This window comes from Neopsephotus bourkii, unplaced genomic scaffold (assembly GCF_033783945.1).
Source record: "Neopsephotus bourkii isolate Nb327-2 ecotype Australia unplaced genomic scaffold, CSIRO-AGI_Nbou_v1 NB_168, whole genome shotgun sequence".
In the NCBI taxonomy this organism is placed as follows: Eukaryota; Metazoa; Chordata; class Aves; order Psittaciformes; family Psittacidae; genus Neopsephotus; species Neopsephotus bourkii.
The window spans coordinates 6,375,692-6,397,351 of record NW_026900684.1 but is presented as its reverse complement, the minus strand read 5'-3'; the positions used below and the strand labels follow the sequence as shown (position 1 = coordinate 6,397,351).

General features: G+C 37.8%; 1 protein-coding gene across 2 annotated transcripts in view; it reads left to right on the top strand.

The window, feature by feature from the left end:
* TENM3 (teneurin transmembrane protein 3) overlaps nucleotides 1–21,660 on the top strand; it is a 1,300,329-nt gene that overhangs the window by 991,476 nt on the left and 287,193 nt on the right. Inside the window, exons 1-2 of one of the 2 annotated variants that reach the window (XM_061372214.1) lie at nucleotides 2,824–2,984; nucleotides 7,267–7,315. In XM_061372214.1, coding sequence (XP_061228198.1) covers nucleotides 2,958–2,984; nucleotides 7,267–7,315 — 76 coding nt within the window. In that variant the 5' untranslated portion in view covers nucleotides 2,824–2,957. Of the gene's footprint in view, nucleotides 1–2,705; nucleotides 2,985–7,266; nucleotides 7,316–21,660 lie in introns of those variants that run through there. The other variant, XM_061372205.1, reaches the window with a different exon arrangement.

Genomic DNA, 21,660 nt, shown 5'->3' with positions numbered 1-21,660 from the left:
TATAAATTCTTACACAAGTACGTAATTTTCCATGTCAACTTTTGGTTTAAATTTTGTGTTTGCAGTGAGGGTTTTTTGTTTGCAGTGTTTTTGTTTTTTGGTTTTTTTTTGTTTTTTTTTTTTTATTTGTGTAGGCAACTTACATGGAGTACAATCCTCTTAGTAAAGGTCTTAGGAAAGCTTTAATTCAGAAGATGATTTAGCTTGATGCTTCTAAATCTACTACAGCGTTTCTAGGTTATGCTGTAAAACTTCTCAGTGTAGTGAAAAGCTCTTATATTGAATGGGCTGAGAGAGCAATATTCAAACCTTCCCCCCTTTTCTGTTTTGGCCCTGTGACGTGCCAGTTTGGTTTTCTTACCAGTCATAAGAAAGAAAAAAAGAAGAAAATATTTTTCATGGATGTAGGCTTTTGTAGCCTTAGTTAAACAAATAAATAGTCTATTAATAGATGGTAGTTGGTATATTGTGCCTGAGACAAGTCTCCTGGAAAAAGTGATCATGGAGGATGTTGTTATATACTGCCTGAAGTAGTTTCCCATAAACAGTTTGCTTGAAAGAAAAAAAAACATAGTGGTGGGGGAAGGGAATAAATTGTCTCTTCAAATTGATGTCTCTCCACAGATGTCTCCCTGAGTGACTGAGTGCAAAGAGATCCTTTTTGCTGTGTGGGGAGCATGGGGCTGTGTGGTGTACAGGCTGACAGAGGAGCTGCAGGTTGCAATGCTCATCTGCTGCAGCTGCTCTAATTGTGTCTCAAGAGGCAGCATCTGTGTCTGTCCGCATCCTTCCTTGCCTCCAGACCTCAGCACCATGAGGTTACCGGGACCATAGGCATAACATCTTGTAGCATTGAAGTCAACAGTAGCTTTGTTACTGACTCAAGTAACCTTCTCTTCTGTCAAAAATACCTCTTCCTTTCCATTTTGCTTCCCAAAACCCTGTTCTTAGAATCAGTAAGATGCTGCACGTGCAACTGTGTATACACATTAGCTTCTTCATGTGTGTAGGTACACCTGTATACATATATATGCACACATGGGCATCTCCTATATTTGGTTCTGACTTTAAGCAACTGTTTGAAAATGTACATTCATGTAATAATGTACTAAATGCGTAAAACCAGTGTTCTAGACTGTCACCCTTAGCATATAGTTACCAAAAGGCAAAATAATAAGCATGGTAGACACTTCACTATGTCCAGCTCTGACCCTATTACCACTGGGCAGTTTGTTTGGCCTGTGCTTCTCTGATTAGTTTCAACTCTTTCAAAATTGGGGAACTGACATAGCTTTAAAAATTTATAAGACACTATCAGTGTACATGGTAGTCTGCTGTTCTTACAGTGTTCACACTGTTAAGATGTAGTCACAGGTATGCTTATTCCTTTTATATTTGCCGCCACAGCTGTATTTTCATTTAAATCTTTATTCACAGCTGGATAATAAATGCAGTTTGATTTGTACCTAATTGCAGTAATCAATTTTCATTATTCATTAAAGTCATTGTCAGAATTCATTTATGATTATGACTGTGAAGAAACTTAGGGTGACCGCAGCAATGAAATAATTAACTGCCTCACTTAAAAAAGTCAATGGCCAGGGCATTAATTCGTAGTATTTCACGCATTATTTACACTTCTGCTTTCACATTTCTGCAATTCTATTACTTTCTGACTTGCAGGATTCTGTCCTTGTTGTATTATAAGCTTTAATTATCTTACATATTTTTATGTTAAATGACTAATTTTGGTGAAATTAGGATGCCTCTCAGATTCAAAAATTGAATATGTGTTCTCATTTGTTCCCAGAGCTATGAAATAATTGTGGGCTAGGGTGGAAAAGCATTATGGGTACAAGCATGCAAATGAACTTGCCAAGTATCTGTATATCATAAAATGTTTTAAATCTATGGACATAAAAGTAGGATGAAGACACAGCCATTAAAAAGGCAGTCATTTTTGAGTGTCACATAATTTAGACACTTTAAGTTATTGAAATGTCATGAGTTTATTGCTCCTAATTTATTAATACAATCATTGGGGATTCACTTATGTCTCTTGCTCTGCCCCAAAACAGAGGCTAAAAATCTGTTTAAAATGCACAGACTCTGCTTCAGCAGTAAAAGCCTGAAATACTTCTCAAAATAGAGACACAAAAAATAACATCTTTACTGTAGTCCTTGTCCTGTTTGTTTGTATTTGTGTGTTAAAGTAGGGCAGAGAGATCCAGTAAAGACCAAGTGAGTTCGCTTTGGAATTCAGTTTTTCAATTGCCACATTAGGGGACATCTGTATAGGGAAAACAACCTATTGCTTTGGGCAATAACCAGGACACACACACAAAAAGATAATCCTGAAGGATGGGGGGAAAAAAAAAAAGGAAAAAGTTTGACTTTTAATCCTTTTATGTGCTGAATTGGCTTTTCTTAGTTTGCAGGTTCTGTTATGTTTCTTGCCTACTCAGGAGCACTTTTGATGTGTTTAAGTATTGACAAAACAGTGACAAGGTAGTATGAATGAAAGGGGCACCACAGAGAGCCGGAGACAAAAGAATCCACTTGATTGTAGTATGTGCAGAATTTTGACAAAACACCTTGTATGACACCTGAAATAATTATACGCATGAAGAGATTTAGGTTTAGGTTCTTTTTAAAATAAATTTTAAAAAATCTCACTTTTTGTTATCTTTTTTTCCCCTAATCAGGACAGAATTTTACCCTAAGGCAGTTAGGAGTTTGTGAACCAGCAACTCGTCGAGGACTGGCATTTTGTGCGGAAATGGGGCTCCCCCACAGAGGTTACTCTATCAGTGCAGGGTCAGATGCTGATACTGAAAATGAAGGAGTGATGTCTCCAGAGCATGCCATGAGACTTTGGGGCAGGGGGGTCAAATCAGGGCGCAGTTCCTGTCTCTCGAGCCGTTCCAACTCAGCCCTCACTCTGACTGATACCGAGCATGAAAACAAGTCTGACAGTGAAAATGGTAAGTTCTTATGCATATGCCCGTATGTAAATCAATGTTTTATTTGCTGTTTTGGTTGACACTTGAGAATTTAAAATCAGTAAAGGAATGACCTTGAATTTTATTTTTTTAACCCACTCTTCCCTTCTTCCCCCCCCCCCCCGCTCCCCCCAGTCAATATTCAGTATTAGTCCTAACTAGTGTAAGCTTTGGGTGCAGTGTTTTAACTATTTGAAAGAGTTTAATCACAGAAAAGATTAGCTCTGTTTTATCTCAGGCCATGTCACCTGATACCCTTTGGGGAACAGCTAAGTAAGCGGTGATAAAAGGTGATCCCCAAGGCCAGCTTTCAATCAATGGTTTCATTGTAAGCTCTTCTTCAGAACATCTTGGAGAAGTTGCAGAATCTTGGAATGGATGAATGAACACAAAGAATAGCTTATTAACAGGGCTCATGTGGTTCAAAAACAAATTTGATTGTGCTTTAAACTCGTAGCTGATGAGAGCAATTGGAATTGTGGTGAAAAGAGGCATGTAGCCTTTGAGGTACCTGGGGGACTGGATTACTGTGCAATTAAAATCTGCAGAAAAAAAAAACCCAGCCCTAAACATCAGCTTTGTAAAATGTGGGCTATGACTATTCTATATTAAGGCTTAGTTTCTGAATGAAGAGAGGTTAATACAGTTGGTTCATTTTTTAAAGCTTTAAAAAATTTTTTTTCTTCCACTTGAGGTATGAACAGAAACTAATGCAGTGTTAAATGCTAAATGCACAAATATTATAAGACATTTTATCTTTAACTTCTTTTTATTTGCAGAAGATTGTCAGCTTTACTAGAATTAGTGATTGTTCTATTAACTTCCTGACTTTCTATATGACAAATTCAAAAGAGGAATAAGGAAAAATGAGTAAAAATAAAAATTAGAGATGGCTATTGCCTGCATGTCTACATGTCATTTTATTAATTTATTAAACCTGTCTACTTAGCTGTAAGAAACTCAGGGCAATTTTATTTTATCCTCTGGCAATAGCTGTAACACATTGTGGGAAACAGCAATGTTCGTGTGTGTATGTATTTAAAAAAAAAAAAAGGCAATTTTATTTTAAACTACAAGCAATAATGCTTAGTTTTACCTATTTATTGTTTTAACTTTAGTTTGAGAAGACAGAACCAAAGCTTTATTTTGGTATAATTCATAATTGTCTTTTTCACTGGTGGCTGGTTCTAACTGAAGATGCCTGTTCAAGACATCTGTCTCAGATGGGATCCTCCTTTTTGTTGGACTTAAATACTCCATGTTCACAGGTGTCTTGTCTCGTGCTTGTGAAACTTGTTTTGAGTTGGAGGTTGTTTTGAAAGGGGACAGGAGTACTTGCCTATCTCCTTTTGGCAGTGGAGTTTCTGTTGGATGACTCTTGATATTTCAGTTGCAAAGCAATCTAGAATAAATTGCTGAGCAGTCCTGTGATTTTTCCTTTTGATAGGTCTATGCTAAAACATTCCCTTGAGTCTTTTCCTAAACCCCTAGGTTAATGATTTTGATAATACATATTTATATATACACACACATGCATAATTTCATTAGAGTCATATCTTTAAATTACCAGAGGTGACTTCTTTAGAAGTACAACAGGTTTGCTGTATTTTTTAATAAACCTTACATTTGCAGTTTTTTAAAAAACAAAATCCTGATTACAATATGCCAAAACTTCCTCCATAAGCTTAAAGCTAGTTTATTTTTTTCATGTGTGAGAAGAATGTGAATATGTTAGGAAAGACACTGTTCTGCACTGGTTAAATTTATGCAAGGAACATCTGATGTTTGATACAACTTCAACAAAGAGCTTAGTCACTAAAAAGAGTTACAGTTGATTTATTTATTGATAGGGAGGCCAGCAGTCTGACTTAAGGAGGTAGTGGGACTGCTGTGAGGCTAATGAAATTTTGATGGCTTGAGAGTCCCATGGGGTTATGAAACATATAATTCAGACTATGTCATGGATCTCCGTTTCAGTGGAGATGATACAGAAGTGGTGAAAAGCTTTATCTTCTTTGGTATTTTTTTCTGAATTTTTGTTTCCACTAAATATGGAAGATTTGGCTGAGAAATGTCTTATACATGTAGTTGGAACTCAGTGTGTTAAATGCTCACAGTAGAATAGAGAATATAATTTAAAGTCAGGGAAGATGTATCATCCTGGCAGGCACAGGTGCTCTAACCAAAGGACCACTTTGCAGGTGTGAGTTTTGTAAATTTGTGGCCAGAAGTTAATAGCTGTGCCAGTATACTGTTAAAATCTGAAAAAATCGGATAAGGCTTTGAAAACCAATTAAAGTTATGACAAATCCTCTGTAATACGTCTTGCTTTGTGTGTGTGAAAGATTCCTGACTGAATTTTGATGGAACTGTTTTACAGGTAAAAATATTTCTATGCAGCATTTACCTCTATAACACAGATAAGAAGCAACAGGTTATGATGAGCAAAACACACCAGATCGTACTTTCCTTATCTAAAAGCTTCAGTTCTTGAGCAATCCCACTGTTCACCCAGTAAAACTATTCACTGTTTAAACAGTCCGTTATCATATGCAGACCATTATTGGAGTTAATGGGACTATTTGTGGTGAGGAGAACTGTGATTTATCCTACAGATAAACTACATGATTAACCATTTGTTGAATGTACTTGGGGTTTTCTTTCTTGACACTTAGGCAAGAAGAGTAGCTTAGGATCAAAACATGATTTCCTTTCCTTCCTTGTAACCATTATGTATATTTGCTCTTCTGAAATAAATGTGGATTCAAGGTTCTGTATCATAATGAAAATGAATAAGTGAAAATAGTTTGTTAAGGATATTAAGTTTTATTTGTTGAGGTCTCAATACTGTCTTTCTAAGACCCTACAAAAACAACCTAAATTTGTGAGTAATTTTGACAGGATTAGAAGTTTCTTTAAACAAATAACACTGCACATGCTTAGCTTGCAAAATGCTAAATATATTAATAGCATAACATGGATGCCAGCAAATTGATTTATTTTTTTTTCCTTCTCTTTTAGAAAGCATAAGAACTCTTTATCAAAAATAAGGTTTATGGATGTATTCTCACATCAAAGTTTTAGGTTACTGCTCAGTAAATCATTCTGAAGAGAAATATTTTTCTTAGAGCTCATTCAAGTTCCGCATATGACTCTTGGCATCATATTCTGAGAGATTTGTCATGTCAGCCTCCCTGAAGGAGGACTTGCATCTGTTAATCTGGGCAAACTACCAGTATCGCATACAATATGATGTATCAATTGGACTACATTGAGCATGCATGTGCTTCTTCAGGCTTTCTTCTCCATTCCCTTTTTAAGTTATTTCATAAATGATGCTTTGAGAAATTTATGTTAGTAATTGTTCTAGGAGTAGTGGCTTTGAAATAAAAGCAGCCCATCTTTTATATGCCTGCCAGTTACTTTATGACGTTAAGCTGTTGTAAGATTACTAAAGCTTGTCTTTTAAACTTGATAAATATTCCAACAGAGTAATAGGTAGAAGTTGTAGTTAGGCTTCAAATGGCCCTTTTGCTTAAAGGGTCAATATATGGTATGGCAGAATCCACTACTTTGTTTAAATTGTTTTTAAATCAATTAAACTGCAATCCCTGACTTAATGAGACATCAGAAAGCTAATAAACAAAACATGAAATTTACTTGAGCAAGTTATTCCTAAAGTCCAGCTCCTTATTAAGTTAGTTATTTATTTGTTGTAAAGTTATAGATCCAGTCTTGTATGCGTTTTTTGTGATGGTCTGAAATTCAGGCTATGGCAATGATTGACCGGGAAGTCACTCATTTAAGATTTAAGCAAGTCTTTGTATTCCTTTGGAAGCAGTAGTTACAGTGCTTCTGAAAAGCTGTTGAGCAATCAGGGCCACAAAGACTAGCTGCGAGTACAGGAAATAGTTCTGATGGCACTAGCAGGTGGGGTTTTATTTTCTTAATTAGTCAAAGTTTTGCACTGGTGGGGGTTTGTTAGAAGACCAGAAGTGTTCAGGATGTAGCAAAATAAAAAGGGAGAGAGAAGAAATTGTGGGCTCAGGAATCATTCTGAATTGGTTAGATAAGTAATTTGAAACTTGGACCCATCTCTCACAGATACGGAAAAGTAGAGATTGCTGGTAGAATGTTCACTGCTGAGGATTTCTTAGAAGAGAAAATACCACTATCAGCTGTGTGAGCATCTGCTTGTTTCCTCTCCAATTTCAGTTTCGGAAGGTAGCATTCTTGTGAACCTAATACTATCTTGTCCTTCCAGAATGGTGAATTTACTGGCATTCAGATCTCTGAAAACCAAGAAAACGTTGGTAAGATACTTGTCAAGACATTTTAAATCTGTTCTCTCTAACCCAGTGCATCTATAACACATACTTGAACTTTGCATTCTTAAATAATGCACATCATTCAGGAAGTAGTGTTAAACATTTTCACCTGTTTAACATCCCTCTTTATGCTAAGACAAAACTCACTGTAGATGAACTCTACTATTCAGTATAGCTGCTTGGAACCTGCTAGCCACATGCTCAGCCTGCTGATCAAAGCCAGCCACATAGCTGATGAATTAATATTCATCTTACTTCCATACCACCGTTTACAGCTTCTTCACTCTTTTCCACAGTATTCCATCTAGCAATTATCTACTCCTCATTAAGCATGCCACTATCTCTTAAATCCTTCTTTGCTGCCAAAGAAATTTCATAACCAGGAAATTAGTCTGTTTTATTGTTGACAGAAGTCAGCTCTGAAATATTATTTAATATCTAAACAAGCATACAAATTTTTCTTTGGTTATAGACGCATAAAATGGAAATTCGTAAGTAAAAGTAGTGATCCCTGTTTTTTCTGCAATACTTTCACAAATTTTCTGTAGTTACACTGATTTTCACATTTTGTAATGTTATGATTGTAGCTCCGTGGATATATTTCAATAAATCTTTAGCATTCACTGTTAATACAACCTAAAGTCATGTTGAGAATTCCTTTGGCTAGTGGTAGCCAAAGAGGGAACAGCTGGGCTGACCTTTTTACTGTAACCTTTCGGGATCTCCTGAAATTCGGAGATCCACTGAGTGTCACTGACCTTTCTGTTGAGAAAAGGCATGAGATTCCAGAGGGCCATCTTAATGATGTTTTTGGGATGGGAGTCTGGTACAGAACATCAAACCAGAGGATGAGGGCCTTTGGAAACACTCACCCAAATCTGATGCGCAGGAGCTGCAGGCTTAACAAGAGCTGAAAGCAGTAAAATTAGAACTGAAGTCTGCGAGGAAAAGAAAATCCAAGAAGAAAATTTCAGAGAATTCACTCTTACCTGTTAAAACTTACCCTTCTAATGTTATAGAGTAGTGGAAGAGGAGTTTCAAGACCAGCTTTCATAGCTCAGGATTTATCCAGAGATCTGAATTTCAAGAAAGAACCATGCAGAAAATGGAAGGAAAGTCAAATTTCTGAGGAGGAGCTTAAAATGCTGCAGTTGGGGAGGTCCAGGCATGTAAATTAAATTGAGACATAATCAGCAAAAAAAGAGAAGAGTTGTACAGAAACATGAATGCTAAGAAAAGGGAGAAGAGGGAGTTGATTTATTACTTAATAGTGAAGGAAGACTAGTAATATATTGCTGATATGTTTTCTTTAGTTGTTTCTGTTTCAGCATTTGCTGAGTAACTGATCACAGACCTAACATTTATACTATTAAATAAAGGATTAGAGGTTACTTAAATAAAGAAACTTTGTCCTGCATATACGAAGTGTCGACAGCTTCTGGGCTTTTTATGACTCATGACTGAGAAATCATTGATGAGATGGATATGATTCTGGAAGGCAAAATCAAACACGACAGCTTCAGGAGCAAAGCTAAGGAAAAGGAAACTGCCTAATCAGTTAGACAGAAAACATCCTAGAAAAAAAAGAAAAAAGTTTATGCTTTATAACAATAAATAATAAATGAGTCTTGTCAAGCTGTAATGATTTTCTTCAGTGATAGTGTAAGCCAATCCTTGATAAGGAAAAAGGAGCAGATGCTAACAATAATACCTATTATGATATTAGTAAAGCTTCTGACACTGCCTCACTACTGACATAAATAAAGACACAGGATCTAGGTTCATTATTACGAGACAAATGTACAGCTTATTGGAAAAATCTGTAAATAGTGATTATTAGTATTTCATGAACTGGCAGGTTGAATCAAATAGTACTACAACACAGTGTGACTTAAGGTGTTCTTAATGACTTGGGTAATGCAAATAGAACATTGTAACCTGGAAAGAGTCACATGCACTTTGTAAAACAGGGTGAAACCTGGAGAAATAATTCCACATGAAAAAATGCAGTTTGGTAAATAGAAGTACAAAGATCTATGTTTAAGTGAGAATAATTAAATTTCCCAAATGTGAGAAAGGCAGGAGGCTGAATCACAGTCCTTTACAGAATCATAAAATAATTCAGCTTAGAAGGGACCTTTTGAGTTCATGTGTTTCAACCATCTGCTTAGAGCTGGACTAACATGAATTTAGATAAGATTGCTCAAGGCCTTGTTCAGTTGAGCTTTGCAAATTTACAAGAAGAGAAATTCTGCGTTATCTCTGGGCAACTGTTCTGGTGCTTAACCAACTTCATTGTGATTTTTGTTTTTTCACCCTAATCAAAGTTTCCCTTGCTGGAGTTGACCACTGCCTTGAGTAGTAGAAGATCAAAGTTAGATTTTCGTCTTTTACCTTTTCCAGGCTCTCTTGAGCTCCTCTTGTTTTGTGTGCTTTAGCACTTCAGTCATGGTGGTCAATCTCAGCTGAATTAATTTCAGTTTGTCAATGTTGTGTGACTACTGGCAAGCCCCAAAGTGAATCTTATACTCCAGATGTGGTCTTCAAATGCTGAATAAAGAGACTAATCGCTTCTCAGGGTATGCTGGCTCCATTCTTCTCAATGCAACCAAGTATGTGGGTAGGCCTTATTGTTGAAAGGGCACACTGGTGAACTTGTTGTCCATGTTGACTCCCCGGGTCTTTCATAACAAAGCTGCTTTCCAGTGTGCTCCCAGCTAGTGCTGCTAGATGAGGTTATTCTGCCTTTGGAATTCTTGAGGGCTTTTTTCTGCCTGTTGAGATCCCTCTGAAAACAATCCCACCCTGCAGGATCACTCTCTTCAGCTTGGTGTCATCCGCAAACTTGCTTGAGGGCACATTCCATCCTGCTTGTTCTTAATATGTTAAATGTAGTACAGATATAAACCAGTATTAGCCCCTGAGGAATGCCATTAATATTGGCCAACAGTTTATTTTTGTACTACAAAATACTGCTCTTTCAGCCTTTTCATACAACCAGTTTTCCACAAACTGCACTTTGTAGCTCACCCATCCTGTTCATCTCTCTCCGGCTTAGCTACCTGCATACTATGGGAAACCACATTGAAAGCCTTGCTAAAGTCAAGAAAGTATGTGTATTGCTCTCCTTTGTCTGCTGAGACAATTATCTGTTCTTAGAAAGCAGTAATCTGTTAGAATCATAGAATAGAATCATAGACTAGTTAGGGTTGGAAAGGACCTTAAGATCATCAAGTTCCAACCCCCCTGCCATGGGCAGGGACACCTCCCTCTAAACCATATCACCCAAGGCCTCGTCCAGCCTGGCCTTGAACACAGCCAGGGATGGAGCATCACAACCTCCCTGGGCAACCCGTTCCAGTGCTTCACCACCCTAACAGGAAAGAATTTCCTCCTTATATCCAATCAAAACTTCCCCTGTTTAAGTTTGAACCCATTACCCCTTGTCCTGTCACTACAGTCCCTAATGATGAGTCCCTCCCCAGCATCCCTATGTGCCCCTTTCAGATACTGGAAGGCTGCTATGAGGTCTCCACGCAGCCTTCTCTTCTCCAGGTTGAACAGCCCCAACTTTCTCAGCCTGTCTTCATATGGGAGGTGCTCCAGTCCCCTGATCATTCTCGTGGCCCTCCTCTGGACTTGTTCCAACAGATCCATGTCCTTTTTATGTTGAGGACACCAGAACCACACACAATATTCCAAGTGAGGTCTCACGAGAGCAGAATAAAGGGGCAGGATCTCCTCCTTCGACCTGCTGGTCACACTCCTTTTGATGCAGCCCAGGATACGGTTGGCTTTCTGGGCTGCAGGCGCACACTGGCGGTTCATGTTCATTTTCTTATTCACCAGCACCCCCAAGTCCTTCTCTGCAGGGCTGCTCTGAATCTCTTCTCTGCCCAACCTGTAGCTGTGCCTGGGATTGCTCCAACCCAGGTGTAGGACCTTGCACTTGTCATGGTTAAACTTCATGAGGTTGGCATTAGCCCACCTCACAAGCATGTCAAGGTCCCTCTGGATGGCATTCCTTCCCTCCAGCATATCAACCAAACCACACAGCTTGGTGTCATCAGCAAACTTGCTGAGGGCGCACTCAATCCCACGGTCCATGTCAGCGACGAAGATATTAAACAAGACCGGTTCCAACACTGATCCCTGAGAGACACCACTTGTTACTGGTCTCCAGCCAGACATTGAGCCATTGACCACAACTCTTTGTGTGCGGCCATCCAAACACAAAGGGTGTTTTGGGTGTGATTTGCCTTTGGTAAGTACATGTTAGCCATTCTCATTCCCTTTCCTTTCCGAGAGGTCTATCCAGGTATATAAAGGGTAACTCCAGCAGTATTTGTTCCATACTCTTCTGTGGGAGACTTGGGGTAAGGCCAACTGCTTCTGCTTCCCCATGTACTCCTTGCCCTTCTTGACATGACCTTTTAAGGAATCAGTATGGCCTTTCGGTGGCATTGGTCAGCTTTGCCACCACCTATGGATTCCTCCCGTGTTGTCCCCTGGACTTGTGTATACCCAGCTTATGTAAGTGGTGCCTAACAGCTCGCCTATCCTCTGCCATGATAGGGCTTCTCAGCTGAGGTTGAGCTTTGGCTTCCTTATCCCCCCATCCTGTGTGTCAAGGGGACATTTCTGTATTCCGTCTGGGTAGCCATCAGCTGAAGTTCATAGTGATTATCAACAGTGTTTTCTGTTGTGTGTGTTTCTTTCATGACCTTGTAACATGTCTTTTTTGTACAGTGCCACGGAAATAATCCCAGTACTTCACTCAGCAGCACTTAGAAATAATGTCTGTCTGTGACTGGTTTTGGGACTACCTTTTGAGGAAAATGACAGCCAACTGGATGCCTAGAGAAAGGTTAACAGGAATGATCAGAAGTTTTAAATACACAACACTAGAAAGACATTGGAAGAATTCAGACTGTTGTGCCTAGAGCATGTTCTGTCTAGATATTGCTGCTGTTACAAAGGCCGTGTATGGCAAATAGGACCAGAAGCAGACAACACAAATTAGCAAAAAGTATGAACTGTCTCAAACTGTGGTGATTCCAGGATAGCTTGGTGAAAGAGATTGCTGTAGACCATGTGTTTCATTATCTAACATATTTTCCTTAACGTTTCTAAAATGTTGGCATAATTCCGTTTGGTCCTGATTTGTGGGAGAAGATGGACAAAGAAATTCTTTACTTCCTTTCTCTGTTTTCTGTGACTCAATAGTCCTATTCAAACCAAAAGTTAATGAGGAGGACATGAACTGAAAAAATGAAGGCTATAAAAATGTTGCTTTGCAATTTATTTTAATATTAGTATCTTGGGCCTTTTCTAACTGGAAATGGTTAACTTTTCATAGGTGTCCCCCTAACCATTTTAAGTTTGATACAAAAATGCTGCTCTGCAGTCCCCCTAAACAAAACATGTTTCTTCGGACGTGCTTGGGGAAGGAAATCTTGAACAAAACAGCTCTTTTTCATTAAAGTTGTGTTTTAATTATGAGGTTGCCACAAAAGCAGAGCATGCTTTGCGCATCTATAAACTGATGATCTCTGCTGTTTTGATTTGGAATGTGGTTTTGATGTCCTTGAAAAATCACAGTGGTAGCAGTAAATTGTTTTAATTAATGAATTAGAGAGCAACAGATTTGCTGAATCAGATTTATTGATGCAATTATCACTGGAATAAAAAGGAGAAAAAAGAAAATCTGTCAAAGCTGTGAGATTGTTTGGTTTGTTGTCATTTGAAGCCATGTTTCTCAGCTACCACGTCATTTCCTGTGGAGTTAGGATATGGGGGGAAAGTGGTGTACTTACATATATAAGACATATATTTCTATATTCATTACACAAAACCAAATTACAATAGTTGAGATGTAGTTTAAATAATGCCAGTTCTGTGTAAAGAGCAGACTTATTCAGTTGTTTTAAAAGTGTTTTCTAAGTTTCGCCTACTTTTAACTTGAAATAATGTTTTAATTACATTTTCTTGTATAATTGCATATCGAGAAATAATCTAATAATGATTTCAACTTTCAAGTAAATGTAGGCTCTGCTATTGTCAAAGTATCTGAAGTAATTAGAGGTGACAGCCTTTGTATGCTGGTCAAATAATAGCTAAAAAAATTGTCAAGATGATGTTTGTTGGTTTTTTATTTTATTTTGGTTTTTTTTTTTAGAAAAAAATGGAAAGGCTTTTGGAATTGACTAGAAATACTTCTTTAAAACTAACTCTTTAAATCTGTGTAAAAACTTTGTTTTCTGGATAAAAAGTTCTATTTCTTTGATGCAGATGAGAATTCAGTTTGAAATTGAGTTTCAAGTCAAATTTTTAAATTAATTCCTTTCACAAGTACTAGTGTGTGGATTGAACTGGTCAGAACTTTTCTTTGGTCTCTATAGTGTGCTGCCTGATCTGCTGGCAAATTTTAAGTTTTATTTTTCTTGATTTAATGTGGAAAGAAGATGACGTTTAAAATCTCAGGAAAAGAAATGCTTGTTAAGAAGCTGTGGATTTGACTTTTATTCCACTACCTCTCTCATTCAATATACCATTGTCTTCCTCAGTTATGTAGCGTTTGTGTTTAGTTATCTGTTGTTTTCACTTGTATGTTGTAGAGAAGAAGTGTGGTTTTGGCACACTGAAACCAAGGAAAGCAATATTACTTTTTATCCCTTCACATTAGAAACCCTTTAGTGGAAGGGCCTTGAGACCAGCTGTGATTGTGTGAGTTAGTGCAAGTTTCTATATAATACATGAGAATTTGCAAAATACTTATCAATAATGTATTTAGATATTTTTTTCCTTAATTTCACAATTGTGAACCTACAGCATCAAGTTAGGACAGATGAGGGGTAACAATATGAATTAATTATGGATTAAATTCTGAATATGCAAATGGTTAATATGTGTATCTTTTCGTCTTCTGTAAGAGTGTCCAGAATAGATAACAGTTTTCTTAGGAGTTTGAAGGTTCTGTGCAGCTGCCGTGTCAGGGCTGTGCTGCTACTGGCAGATCCCTCCCTTGTGGTAAAATAGATGCATAAATGTTGTGTATAAGACTATGTATGCATATATATGCTTATCCTTACAAGACCTTTTCTTGAATAGTTTTATTTTTGTGGCTTATACCTATAGTTTTCTTAGAGATTAAACATACAGGGTTGAAGATCGGTTTCTTCTTCAAATGACCTAGAAACATGAAAGCATTTCCATTGCAAGTCTGTGTGCAGTCATGAGCATAAGAAAAGGAAATTTATTCCAGTGTTACATGCTCTGCCACTGACCTACTGTATGCTGGAGAAAGAGATTAATTCCCCTCCCCCTCAGTCGCTGGGTTTTTCTAAATGTAATAGTTCTTTAAAATCTTTTATAGTTTCAAATAAAATGTCTTGTGTAATTGCTGATGACAAATGCTATGGAGTCTCAGTCTGCACCTGTGGCAGACAGGCTAAAGAATTTGGGTTGCTTTGTGTCTGTGCAAAACATGAATTTCTTTTTGTAGTGGGTTTCACTAAACAAAACAGTATTGGTCAGTTGTGCAGTTTGTAGAAAACAGCAGAAAAGTGAAGTCAAAGATCAATTTTGGCAAGAGTTATTTCTTGGGGAAATTTCAAATTGTCTTCTCTGCCTATTGTTGAAGATGGATATTGAATGTATCAAGGCAGTTTATAATCTTTGAAGTTCTTTTGAATATTGAAAGTTTCCAAGATATCTAGGTGAAAATGACTTTGAAAAGGATGGCCTCTAGCATCGTGATTTGGTTAAATGGATAGCATCCAGTCTCCTTCCATGTAGAGTTAACCAGAATTGTTCAAGCTGCTAAGTTCTTCATTTCATGATTGCTGTATGTTCTTATAAAGAGATACATTTAGAATTGTTTAAAAGCTTCACTCATTCCTTTAACTACCTCAGCTGCAGAGAACATCTGACGTCTTTTTCATTAACTGTCTTTGCTGCTTGTTTACTTTCAGTGGAGTTCTAGGAGATTGTTTTATTGTTTTGTAAACTCAATATTACTGGGTCCTGGCTGCTTATGCAATAGAGATGAGATTAGATGCCCCAGACTTTAAATTTATAGGGACTAGGCACCATCTGCTCTCAATTAAAGGTCCTGAGCTCTGAAATTAATTCCTTCCATTGGTCCATTAGACTCAATCTTTTGACCTGAAGCCATGATAAGGTTATATTAGCCTCTTGAGCCTTGGAAAAGTGAGGAGTTCATGCAGGGACAGTACTGAATATTCCTTTTAGTCCTTGTATCTGTGTAGTTAGAAGGGAACAAGTAATGATTGTTTTTCCATTTTACAGGTAGAGTGAGACTTTTTAAAAAGCACCCTGGAGATCTAGTGCTCACGTCCTCATGAGTTGTAATAGGACTTGGGCTCCTAAATCATATAAGTGCTATTGAAAATCTTTACCCAAAAAAATCAAATTAATATAGAGAATGTTGACTAAATTCACAGGAAGACCTGATATAGAAGTGGGTTAAGTCTAGAAATCTGTTGTTCCCACACTCACAGTTGCTCATTTTGCCTCAGCTGTTGTTCATTGATTCCATCTGCAGCTGCTAAACGGTGAGGGATCTTACCAGAAATCCTGGCCCTAGAATTGTTCTGCCAGTGCTTTTGCTGAATTTATATCTGTCCTGTGGTGTGTAGATGTTGCAGAGAAGAAATGGTTGGATGAACAAATTGGTTCACATTTTTGCGGTTGTAACTTCCTCCCCCATTCTCATTTCCTTTCTGTATTTAACTGAAAATTGGTTTGCTTCTGTCAGAATACAGCAGTGAACACTGTGGAGTGGGGAGAACCTATAGCCACAAGCTTTTTAGCTCCGAAAGAAAAGCTCCAAGATGCCAAATAACTGTTCTGGTTGTTTAAATTTAACAGCAGTTCCTCATACAAATGAAAATGTATTTTAAAGGATTGGGATCCGATAGTTCCTCAGCAGACTTTATTTTAATTTACACAGTGTTAGTTATTTTCTGGAAGACGGTTTGCAAGAGTATTGGTTTTGAAACAAAATTCTCTCCAATGTCTTAAGAGTATTCCTGTCTTACCTCAAAATGCAATTTCTTAGACTGTTTTGGGATCTGCTACCCATTAGGCTATGAGTAGAAATAAGCAAGGAGAGAGTTCAAATGCCTGTTTTAATTCCTATCTAACAATCCCTGTGTCATAAAAAAATGCAGGAGTGTTTGACTTTGTACAGGGAGCAAAGTCAAAGTGACTGCCTTCTACAGCGTGGAAGGAATGACTTGTGACTGCTCCACGTAAGTGTTGCTTGTTAACAGCCTATCAGAGAGAGGTTAAACTCATGAATTCAGGGTTTTTATTAGTCTTTCTCAGGATTTACCTTAAGTTCTTGAAATTAAACTTAAATTTTAAAATTAAACTTAAAATTTTCTCAGTCACTGGGCAGCAAGGATACTTTCCACTCCCTGTGCTGCAGAGGTTTATACCTTCAACGTTGACTGCAGTGTCATTTTCTTGTCCCATCTTGATGCTGCCAAGGCAGTTTTTATGTAGTTGTGCCATTCCTCTGTTGTGTTTTAGGTTGCCAGAAGATGGCTGTACCTGCCAGCTAAGCCCTGTAACTACTCGCTGAAAAAGACTGAAATACTTTTTCATGTCCATGGGGAAAACCACTCTTCTTGCTCTTCTAGCAGTTACATTTCTTATTTTCAGCAAGGCCAAGTCTCATGCAGACAAGAACCTGCTGTCTTTAAAAAATGGGTTTCACTAAACCCTAGGTGTAGTCATGTAACAGCTTTTTAATTGGGTTCATAAACAAGTAGGTAAAAATACTTCGCCTGCTGCCTGCTATTAGGAGCTCCTTAAGTTTAATAACTTGGAAGATACTTATTGTTTAACATTATCTAAACCAGAATAATTTTGAAGTCCCCATGCTAGGTGTTATTTGTCGTGTGGCTTAGATGCTTCTGTAACGTGTATATGCATTTTGAAATTCAGGTTTAGTTGTTACAAATGCCCAGCTACATTTTTGAAAAAGATAAGCTGGAATTATTACCTTTTTTTTTTTCTCCAAATGTTCCATACCATATGAAACTACTAAGTGAACTTACCTGGAAAATGCTGGTGTCCACTTTGCATACATTAATAACATTCTCCTTATTCAGAGAGTCATCTTTGTACTTCTGGGACTTAGGGAATACATTTAAACAACTATAACAATATTGAAAATATGGTAACAGAGTCTGTGTACTCTTAGCAATTTGCTTTTAAACCCCCACAAATTCATTTCTTTCTTGTTTTCTTACCAGTTCTTTGTTCTTTGCAGTATCAACTATATTGATTTTTATGAAAAAGTTAATCAGCTTACCTTTGTTCAGAGTGGATTTTTGTTCCTCTGATCAGCTCTACGCAATTGAATTTTTCATCCTCTTTCTGAGGTATCTCAGTGTTATGAAAAAAGCATTAAAGAGAATTCTAATAAATTATTCCTACAAAAGAGTCTACTGCAACGCACTTTTGTTGAGGCTGGAGAGTTAATTGAACTCAAAGATTTCAGTTTTGTTTCTAGTGAGAAAGATTGTTTTGCTTCATACGTAAGAGAGGCAGTGTCTCTTGGGGGACTGAATTATATGGTTCTCTGCTGGTTCTGGTTACCGCAGAATTCATAGCAGGAATTTGAAGTAACCATTTAGGTGACATGGTACTACTGATTATCTCAAAATTCAGTTTTCCTTCTTACTTAAGACATTTTAAAGCAGAGTTTGAATACAGTACATGAAAAGATCTGGAAAAGAAACATTTAATAGTCATGTCTGAAAAGGAAATGTTTTCTGAATGTTTTTTATCATACTCTGTGGTACTACTTTTATGGCGCAATGTTATCCTCCCCAGAACTTACAAAAAGCCAGGCAATGTAACATCCTTTTATATTATTTTAGTGCAAAATGTGTAATTATCCTGATTTCCCTTAAGAAAGAAACAAAAAACCCACAACAAAAAACCCAACCCCCAAAATCTCACAGCCTCTTCTTCCATTGTGGTCTTGCTTTATTTTTCCTTCCTAAATGAAGCCTGACATAATCTTTTGAGTTGTTTTTCTGTCTGTATGACCTCAAGCTGTGCTCTCATCAGACTTCACAAGCCAACTGGACTTGAGTTTTGGATAGTCTGTGAAAATAATCAAAGAAAATACACCGTACTCCTGGACGTGGTGATGGTGGTTCATTATGTCCATTAAATTCAACACTGAATCAGTGCGGAGTGTTCTGCTGTGAGTTCAGGTTAGGCTCAGTATCCTGATCACTTGTAATTACCAAAGTGCAACTGGTAGCTCAGCTAAACTCCAATCCCGGTAACTTTCGTTCTGCATATCAATTTCTTCTGAAATTTATATGTGGAAAGCCTTCAGAGTATTTGCTTTGAAGTCAGAGATTCTGCAGTGAAATCACAATTTGGTCACTAATTTTCTGTCTCTGCATTTGCACATTACTTAATTTTTCTGATTTTGTTTTTGTGCTTACAAAAGGGCATCATAATGCTTATTTTCTGTCAAACTTCCTAACTCTGCCTTTTTTACCTTCTTGAAATAATTTGAAAATATTTGGTATCTTTATATGTGTGTGTGCATGTGTATGTATGTATATATATACATTTGCAGTAACTTTGAAAAAGGCCTAACTTATAAATTCAGAAACATTTCTGAATCCTGCAAATAATCTTACTAAATTTTATCCATTTATAAAGAAGTAAGGTGATGCAGAAACCTGGACAATCTCTGCTAATTTCAGATGAGACTGCACAAAAAGTTATTCACAAATCATAAGCAGCTTTAAGATACTTGTTTTTGCATATACTCAATAAATGCAAGTAGTTTTGTACGATCTTAATGTGTATGTCAAACTGCTGTTACTGGAAATGTGTTCTTTATCCATTTGTTTATGAGTAAAAAAAAACCAAAACCAAAAGCAGAGATGTTACTGCTCTTTCTCTGGTTACATGCCACCACGCATTGAGTACAGCTGAGCTAGTATACTTGTCCAAGCTTTGGCTAAATTGCGACAGACTTCCTGAATTGATTCTTTTGATTTCTGATTATATCAGTACTCTTAGATCAAGTAATGACTTTTTTTTTTTTTCCACACTCCTCTGAAATATCTTTTTTATGTTTTCCCTTATCTCCTGTTCAGGACTTTTCAACCTGAGGCTTCAAATTCTATCCATTCAGTAGCAGATTAATTTTTTGAATTGCACACACTGCCATGTTCAGTGTGCTTAATATTTTCCCATAGGATACACAAAGCATGAAAGACAGGACATGAAATGAACTCTCTGAAACTATCTATACTGATCTCATCAGATCTAAATGAAGCAATGGCCTTTCCTCCTCTCTTCTGCCATCCCGCCAAAACCATAAGAACAGTTTATTATCAGGTAGACAAGCCAGACCCAGTTCTTGCACAAAATGAACATGACACAGTATAGGCAACTGCTGATTCTTGGAAATGGAGGCAGATGCCTGCACTTTTAGCATCATAGGTGGGTATGAAGAAGGAACATGCTCAGCCATGCAGAGGCATTGAATGGAGCTTTACTCTTTCCCTGCGGTGTTTGAGGGAAAAGAAGATGCCTCCAAATTCCAGCAGTGGCAGAAAGTCTGACGTGGCTTGCATCTTATCAGCCATGTAGGACTGCCATAGCTGAAGTGACAGCTGGCACTGGAGCACCTGCCATTACGTGTACCAGTCGTGTGCATATCACTGCTGCCAATTCATGTTTGATCTCCCTCCCAGATTGTTTTGTGGTAGAGTAAGGAAATCTCTGCCCTAAATTTGATAGTTGATACTGTAGAAAGCAATGCCAGGGTTGACAGCACAGGTAGGTGCACTGTCTGGTCAGAGCATTGCCTTATTCTGCTCTGCTCTCCAAGTGCTCTGACACTATGCTAAATATGATGTCTGTCATGCTGTATTTTCTATGCGTGCTCTCCCATTCCCTCTTCAGAGTTTACTTTAACTAGAAGTGGCCTTTTTTCTTTGCTTAGGAACTGTAGATGATGACTCACCAGAATTCAAGTAGAAATTCATGTGCTCATGGTATTTCCTCATTCTGAAATATAGGATGACTTTAGCCTGTCTGGTGTCTACATTTGAGAAGATTTAAGGAATCCCTAGGTTCTTGTAGCTCTTTTCATCTCGGTGCTCCCATTCTTGAGACTCTTCTGGTGCACAGTTTTGTAACTTACAATTCATTTGGTCACCTTTTGAGCCTGCAAGAAGCATTCCATTTGCAATTTCACTGCATGGCCTGTAACACGAACAGAAGGATTTTCCAGAGAGCCAAGCATTGTAATATATCTATCAGTTGTGGAAGCATGCTTGAGGAGGGACCAAATCCATATGCAGACTGCATATGCCCTTCCAGGTGGCACCTGAACTGACTGATTTGAGAGGTCAGACTGATTTTATGAAGCAAGATTGGGCTTGATCATAGAATCATAGAATAGTTAGGGTTGGAAAGAACCTTTAGATCATCTAGTTCCAACCCCCCTGCCATGGGCAGGGACACCTCACAGTAAACCATGTCACCCAAGGCAGTTGATGTCTGGATCCTACGAACATGTGGAAATTCTTTGTTCTTTTCTTTGTTGTGACTGTTGTCATAAAATGCACCACACAGATGGAGTAACTTGCAGATACAAGGGATGCAATGTTTGGGGTATTGGACCTCAAACTACCTGGCCTTTCTTCCTGGTTTTGGACCTTGTCACACCGTTCCATACAGTGTTGTTCTGCATCTTATTTTTGTGCCTGACTTCAGACAGCAAGTCCTGAAAAACAACACAATCCAAAGCTGGAAGGACATGGCATTCATTCGTCTCGTCTCTGCCAGGAAGCAGTCTGTCTCAGATCTTATCTCATGAACTTTCTATTTCTGTGGGTTCTGCAGTGATCTGGCATTTTCACAGTAGTCACTTAGGAGTGGCAGCTGAAGGAATATGTGTAGGCAGTGTGAGGGAGAACCTATCTGTGAAAGATTGATTTATCACATAAGAAAATACAAATTCATAATTTCTACTTCAGTGTGAGTTGAGTTTATTGCCGTATTGCCAGGTAACATGTTTTGGTTTGGGTTTTGATGCTGTTGTTTGGGTTTGGGTTTTGGGTTTTTTTTTAATCCTTATTTCATTGGGTTGGGTTTGGTTTGTGGTTTTTTGGGTTTCTTTTTTTTTCTGGTTGCTAGTAGTTTACCTAGGACAAAGCTGCAGGGTTATTATTCAAGCTAATTTCAAATATCAGAGCTATCATCAGTTACATCCTCTGCAGTCCTGTGTCCTACACAGGGCATATTCTCGC